The following is a 7,775-nucleotide window of genomic DNA, read 5'->3' as shown; positions in this document are numbered from 1 at the left end:
CTCCATGTTAGCTCTTCACCACGCTTCTCCAACTTGTCTTTAGCTTCTCTAAGGGCACATACTTCAAAAAATTTAAAAATTTTGCAGATTAATTATGAGTAGGTTATGCTCCATTAATAAAAGGAAAAATTACAAGTTTTGTCCTTTATCTTTATACCACTTTTCAGGCGATGTCCTTTTTAACGAATGTTGCCAGACGGTGTCCTTTACTAGGTATTTTGTTGCAAGTTTAGTCCTTTACACCCAACCCAGTTAAAAAACCCTGTTAATTGTTGGGTGTAAAGGACTAAACTTGCAACAAAATACCTAGGTAAAGGATTAAACTTGCAACAAAATACCTAGTAAAGGACACTGCATGTCAACAATTAACAGGGTTTTTTAACTGGGTTGGGTGTAAATGACTAAACTTACAACAAAATACCTAGTAAAGGACACCGACTGTCAACATTCGTTAAAAAGGACACCACCTGAAAAATGGTATAAAGATAAAGGACAAAACTTGTATTTTTTTCCTTAATAAAAAGAAAATACAACACTTTACGGAAATAAGAACTTCCTCTGAAGAAGGAAGTGGCTTACGGAAGCCATGTTTTTCAAAATGCAGAAGAAGTTGGACAGGTGGTGGGTTTTTTATGATAAAATAACATTCTAGAAATAATGAGAAAGATGATAGAGAAATGTGTTTGATCTAGAAAAAGAAGAAGACAAGTGCCATGAAAACCATGTTAACATAATAAAAGACAACAACAACCATACCCAGTAAATCCCACAAATAGCAAAGCTACTTATAGAGTCTGGGGATGGTGGGATGTAGACAGACCTTGCCTCTATCCATAGGGATAGAGAGGCTGCTTCCAGAGAGACCCTCGACTCGAAAACGAATAGCAAACCAACACACCAAGTCAAAGAATATAGAAAAATATAGAAATAAGAAGTCGCCCATGCCAAGAAAGTGAACAGAGTGGCACAATATATTGTAAATCATGTAAAATTGCATACAACATCATTTGTGCATAAACATGAGAAGGCAATCACCGGAAAAGTCACTTAAAGAATAAGAAAAACCTACGACCCTGAAATACACCTAAGAGCTTACTGCCATATCCTCTAGAGGTCCTTAACCCTAATCATACGCCTCCACGAAGTCCTATCTTGGACCATGTCCTCAGAAAGATGCAATTCTAGTAGATCATGCCTGGTCTGCTCATCCCATGTCAGTTTGGGTCTGCCTCTTCCTCTCCTCCCCTCCACAGTAAGAGTTTCCACTACTCTAACTGGTGCCGTCGTTTCCCTCCGCTTCACATGCCCAAACCATCTCAATCTCCCCTCCTTAATCTTCTCTGATATACTAGCTACTCCTAATCTTTCCCTAAAAACCACATTTCTTATCCGATCTAACCTCGTGTGTCCACACATCCACCTCAGCATCCTCAACTCTGCTACCTCCATCTTGCGCGCTTGTGTCTTCTTGATAGCCCAACATTCTGTTCCATAAAGCATAGCTGGCTTAACTGCTACCCTGTAAAATTTTCCTTTTAGTTTAGTTGAGAACCTCCTATCGCATAATACCCCACTGGCTGCCCTCCATCTACACCAGCCAGCCTGTATGCGATGGGTTACATCACTATCTATGTCACCATCTCTTTGTACAAACGACCCCAGATACTTAAATCTAGTTACCTGCGGGACCAATTGATCCTCAATGGTGATTTGGGTGTCATCGTCAACGGCTACACCGCTGAAATCACAGTGCAGATACTCAGTCTTATATCGACTAATCCTTAGGCCCTTGCCTTCTAAAGCTACTCGCCACTCCTCTACCCTCGCGTTCAGGCACTGTTTGGTCTCTGCAATCAACACAATATCGTCTGCAAAAAGCATGCACCACGGAATTGTCTCCTGAATCAACTTGGACAACTCATCCAAGACAACCGCAAAAAGAAAAGGGCTCAACGATGACCTCTGGTGGAGTCCTAACATAAAAAAAGAGAGTATGTAAAAAAAACTCAAAATATTTTAACTATACTATAGGTATAAAATAAAAATCATGTTAACAACAAAGATACAGTAAATAAAAAAAAAACTCAATTAAAACACGGGGTAACTTTGTAGAATAGTAACCAAGTTTTAAAAGTATTCCAATTAGGTCACTCAAGTTTCAAAAGTGTTCCAATCAGGTCACTTAACATTCATTCTTCGTTAAAATTAAAGGTTTTTTCATCAATTTCATAGGTAACCGTGATGATGTGGATTTTTGTTTCTTTTTTCTCTTTTATTGATAGTAACGTCGAGTGAAGACGTGGATTGTAACTTGTGTTTTTAAAATTTTAATGTAATTAAATGGTTTTTATTTTTAATAAATATAATGTCATATATTAAAATAATTTGACCCCAGGATCTCATGCTCAGTTTTTTTCTTGACACATGAAAAAATGATATGACTCGATTTGAATGTTAAGTTATCTAATTAGAAAAAAACAACATTAATAACTTAATTGAAAGACTTTTAAAACTTGATTGCTATTCTATTATATTCTATGAAATTTTCTCTTAAAACAACCCTAAACTAAAGCAGCCGTCCTCTTGGCTATCTCCCTGTTCGCTCCTCCATCTTCTAAACCCTAAAAACAAACAGCCGAGAGATCTTCTTTCTTTCTTTCATTCTACAATTCAGCAGGGTAAGGTGCAATCAGCCAGCCAGCAAGCAAGCAGGTAAGCTTCGATTAGCCACCATTTCTTCTCTATTACATTTGAATTGTTGCCATTATGGTCGTCGGAAACGCACTTGTTCGTACCGCGAATTGGATCGGACGAACCATAACGAAAATCGTGCCATGACCAGCGAAGAATTATGTGACTAGATTACAGAAAGGATATTAGCTCAAGGATACATCAGCTTTCATAGGTTTCTCAGCAGTTTATATATATTTGATACATAACCCTAAATTGTCAAATTGATAAGGATTTATCAGGAAGAGGTGATATTTATTTAGTATGAGTCATAGTTATTAAAAGCGTTAAGCGCACTCAAGGCGCATAGGCCTCGCCTGGGGCCTAGGCGCAAAGCGCAAAAAAAAGCGCGGGCCTAAGAAAAAAAGCGTACAACAAAAGAAAACATAAATTATTTTTATATAATAGAAAATTAATACTATTCTTCAAATAAAATAAACTAAAGCTATTATATTATATAACATTTAATACCGTCTATTTAGTACCAAAAGTTATAAAATGCTAGTTTATTAGTGTAGAAAAGTAGTTTCGTTAGATAAAAGTAGAAATCTAGCTAGAATCTTGCCAGAATTTAGAGAAATTGGCTGAGAACTCTCAAGAATCTAGGAATCTCGCCGGAACCTGCGTATGATCCATCACTTGGAGAATTAAAGCGCAATTGCCTTAAGGCGCAATTGCCTCGCCTCGCTAGGAAATTGGGCCTAGGCGCAAGAGGCGATGGCTTTTAACAACTATGGTATGAGTGACATGGTTCTTAATTTGATTACAGAAAGGGGATTGACTGACTACTCAATCAACAATGCCGCTCTATGATTGTATGCTATTGCTGAAACCTCATGTTAGAAAGGAATCAGTTATGGAGTTGATTTCTAGGGTTGGGAAACATGTCTACCGAAGAAATGGTGTTCTCACTGATCTCAAATCCTTTGGGACTGTTCAGTTGGGTTATGGTATCAAGAAGCTTGATGGTAGATACTATCAGGTAAGTTATTTGCCGATCTCGTTAATTGCATCATCTTTGATACTATTTGTATAGCCATATATCTGTTTGATAGTACTTTACATGTTCAGCTGGTATGCGGAAATTGTCACTGTGGTAGTCTTGAGATCGTTTTTGTTCTTGTTGTTTAACGGAATGGTTAAACTTGGTTTTAAAAAGCGTGAGCGGCACTTAAGTCTTGTACGTTTCACGCCTCGTAAGTCGTATCCTTACGGTATAGATGATATTACTAGTTCGTGAACACTGAAAGTTAGATAATAAAATTAAAAGAAAGTATTATATACAATCTAAGAAGCACAAATATACATACAACCCCAAACCAAGCCGCTTGTTTCTTAATCGCGAATTTAGTTCAGTCAGAAAAATGAGAGGTCGCTTGTTTATTAATCAACAACTTAAGTTGTCGCACGTAACACGTTTCTAATAGACAAAATTAGTGGTTGATTGTTTCTGCTTTGCAAAAGCTGTGGGTCAATTTCAACATGACCGGTTTTTGCGATTGCTGCGCTGTTTAAAACCAAGTGTTCAAATTATTACAAAGAATTAAAAAAGAGTAAAATGCCATTTTAGTCCCTATGGTTTGGGTCATTTTGCCAGTTTAGTCCAAAGGTTTTATTTTTCTCCATGGGTCCAAAAAGGTTTCACCGTTGCCATTTTAGTTCACTGGGTTAACTTCATCCATCTTTTTCTGTTAACGAGAAGGGCAATTCGGTCATTTTATATGTAATTTTGTTAACTAGAAGGGCAATTCAGCCATATAAAATGACTGAATTGCCCTTCTCGTTAACAGAAAAAATGGATGAAGTTAACCCAGTGGACTAAAATGGCAATGGTGAAACATTTTTGGGCCCACAGGCAAAAAATGAAACCTTTGGACTAAACTGGCAAAATGGCCCAGACCACAGGGACTAAAATGGCATTTAACTCTTAAAAAAGAGGAAGGTTCTTTAGTTAGGTTGTTGCTGTTGATAAGAAAATAGGCCATATGTTTTTGGAAATTTGTATAAGTTGTTTTTCGGGCAGTTTGAGGTTGCTTTTAACAAACGGCTTATTCTTGGCGGATTCAAAATTGCAAGTTTATTGGTATGCGGTGGTTAATTGTTGGAAATATGTTCATGGTATAGGGTCAAATGATGCAAATGACAATGATGACCCCGCCAAGCTTCAACAATGAGCTTCATTATCTAAACAAAGAAGACCGCCTCTTACGCTGGATTTTGGTCAAACATCGAGACGTCAAGTTTGGTAGAGATTTCTTGAATGAAGATGATGGTGATACGAGAATGCTTAGAAGCAGTATGTATGATGTTGATAGTGAAGAAGATGAAGAAGACAGTGATGATCACGAGGAAGAGTAAGCCGACTGTTTTGCGCTTTTTATTCTTTGGTCTTAGTATGTTTTGTCTTTTTGTCAACTTGTAAGGCTGGCATTAATAAATTCTTATGCTGGAAGTTATAAGATATTAAAGAAGGGAAACCATCTTTTAGAGTTTTTTTGCTGTTTGTTTTTGTGTTATGCATTTATGATAGTGAGTTGGTTTATATCATACGAATGTTGCATTGGATATATGCAAGGTGGAGGGAACACTCACACCATTTGGCGTATCTACACGGTAAATATAAGTAAATTTATTATTATTTTTTTTTGTAAAGCGTTAAATGCCATTTTAGTCCCCGTGGTTTGGACCATTTTGCCAGTTTAGTCCAAAGGTTTTATTTTTAACCTGTGGGTCCAAAAAGGTTTCACAGTTGCCATTTTAGTCCACTTGGTTAACTTCATCCATTTTTTCTGTTAACGAGAAAGCCAATTTGGTCATTTTGTATATAATTTTGTTAACTAAAAGGGCAATTCAGCCATATAAAATGACCGAATTGGCCTTCTCGTTAACAGAAAAAATGAATGAAGTTAACCCAGTGGACTAAAATGGCAACTGTGAAACCTTTTTGGACCCACATGTTAAAAATGAAACCTTTGGACTAAATTGGCAAAATAACCCAAACCACAGGGACTAAAATGGCATTTAACTCTTTTGTAAATTTATAGTTTTAGAAAACTAGTATGAAGAAAAAGGTAAACGGATTGTGTTCATGTAAACCCGTAGGCCGCAGGTATTCAGAGTGTGTTTGGGTTCATGTGTATGTCATAGTTTTTGGATTGCGGTCGAACCCGTCAACACGGGAACACGACACTTTTAGCATCTTTACTTCTAACATACCTTAGGGAGAGGTTATAAGGGGCTGTTTGGCTAAGCTTATTTTAGTGACTTATTTACTTTTTGAAAAGTTAAAAGGTGTTTGGGTTAGCTTATTATGTGAGAGGAATAAGTAAATAAGTCATTCCAATAAGCTTAGCCAAACAGCCCCTAAGTAGCTAGTATATCAGATAAGATAAAAAGGGAAGATTGAGATGGTTTGGGCATGTGAAGAGGAGGCAGACGATAGAGCCAGTTAGAGTGGTTGAAACTCTCGAGGTGGAGGGAGGAGGAGTAGAGGCAGACCCAAAATTACTTGGGATGAACGGATTAGGCAGGATTTGCAAAGATAACATGGTCCATGATAGGAGCTCGTGGAGACGTATGATTAAGGTTAAGGATTTCTAGGAGAGGGTACAATTGTGTTTTTAGGTGTAGTGTATGGTCGTAGATATGTAACTATGTGTTTAGGCTGATTTGTGTTGTCATATTTGTCTTGTTTTACCATGCACTCTTTTGCAACTCATGTTACATTAGTAGCTTCATACACACACACCTCATGTTCTATTTATTTCTTTTTTGGGTATTTTGGAGCCGAGGTCTCTCTAGAAGCAGCCTCTCTATCCATAGGGGTAGAGGTAAGGTGTGTCTACATTCCACCCTCTCAGACCCTACAAATAGTTTTGCTATTTATAGGATTTTACTGTGTATAATTGATTGATTTCTAACTTACCTTAAAAAAATTTCGATAACATCTCAAAGTTGGTCAAACCAAGGTTTAAGCTTTATTCTTTAGTAAAAAAATGTGATCTTCGAAATATGTGAACCGTGTTATGATGTAGTTAAAGCATCTTCACTTGACCCCAGTGTTACCTATAGGGGTGCAAACGAGCCGAGCGGCTCGCGAGCTACTCGAGATCGGCTCGAGAAAAAGCTCGAAACAAACCGAGCTTTATCGAGCCCGAGCCGAGCTTGAGCATCAAAACAAAGCTCGTTTGTTTATCGAGCCCGAGCTCGAGCCTCGCATGTGAAGCTCGTTAGGCTCGTCGAGCCGAGCTTATTTAAATTTGTTTACAAGCTGACCTCGAACGTAAAAATAAGCTTATTTAGTAAACGAGCCCGAGCCCGAGCTTCACTTATCGAGCTCGCGAGCCTAAAATGTCTATTATTTATATTATTTTTATTTAATATACTAATTAATAGATAATAAACGTGCCGAGCTCGAACTTGAGAAAATACAAACCAGCCGAGCTCGAGCTTTGAAAACAAAGCTCGAATCGAGCCGAGCTCGAGCTCTCATAAGTTAATCGAGCTCGAGCTCGAGCCTGGTCGAGCTCGGGCTCGGGCTCAGCTCGGCTCGTTTGCACCCCTAGTTACCTATAACTCTTTCTATTCTGCTTATAAAGCCATCATAGCATAACTAAGAACATGGATTCATCCTTAATTGTAAAATGGGTGGTTTAGAAAAGAAGCATGCATAATTGCACACATATAAATGGCGTTTTTAATGTAAAATCAATTTTTAAATGGAGAAATATAACAATCATATTATACATTTGTCTCGTATAATGATATAAGATAGGAAAAAAAAGGTTGTATAACTCGTCCTGGCAGTATCATCTGAGCAACTGTCACATCATACGAGCAGTGACGGATCTTGCCCGTTGAACGTGCCAGGGCCGAAAGACACGGACATTAAAAAAACCATTTTCGATCTTGCCCGGGCCGTGGCCCTGCCACTAGCCTACTAAGAACCGCCCCTGCATACGGGCCATATAAAAAAGCAAAAAAAGGTGATACGGGTCGTATAGTGATATGGCTATCACATGAGTCATTTTATCAAGTCATATTTA

General features: G+C 37.9%; 1 protein-coding gene across 1 annotated transcript; it reads left to right on the top strand.

The window, feature by feature from the left end:
* The first annotated feature begins 2,548 nt into the window (after positions 1-2,548).
* Positions 2,549-5,233, top strand: LOC110886646. Its single transcript, XM_022134470.2, has 3 exons — positions 2,549-2,712; positions 3,500-3,712; positions 4,855-5,233. The coding sequence occupies exons 2-3, from the start codon at positions 3,530-3,532 to the stop codon at positions 5,086-5,088; spliced, it is 417 nt and encodes a 138-aa protein (XP_021990162.1). The 5' UTR covers positions 2,549-2,712; positions 3,500-3,529; the 3' UTR covers positions 5,089-5,233.
* Positions 5,234-7,775: the final 2,542 nt, after the last annotated feature.

This window comes from Helianthus annuus, chromosome 10, assembly GCF_002127325.2.
Source record: "Helianthus annuus cultivar XRQ/B chromosome 10, HanXRQr2.0-SUNRISE, whole genome shotgun sequence".
Classification (NCBI taxonomy): domain Eukaryota; kingdom Viridiplantae; phylum Streptophyta; class Magnoliopsida; order Asterales; family Asteraceae; genus Helianthus; species Helianthus annuus.
This window is presented reverse-complemented; position numbering and strand designations above follow the sequence as displayed.

Excerpts from the sequence above, each read along its gene's own strand:
- LOC110886646 (XM_022134470.2), top strand. The coding sequence starts at position 3,530 with ATGCCGCTCTATGATTGTATGCTATTGCTGAAACCTCATGTTAGAAAG. Across the intron at positions 3,713-4,854 it reads TTGATGGTAGATACTATCAG|GGTCAAATGATGCAAATGAC; the intron begins GTAAGTTATTTG and ends TTCATGGTATAG.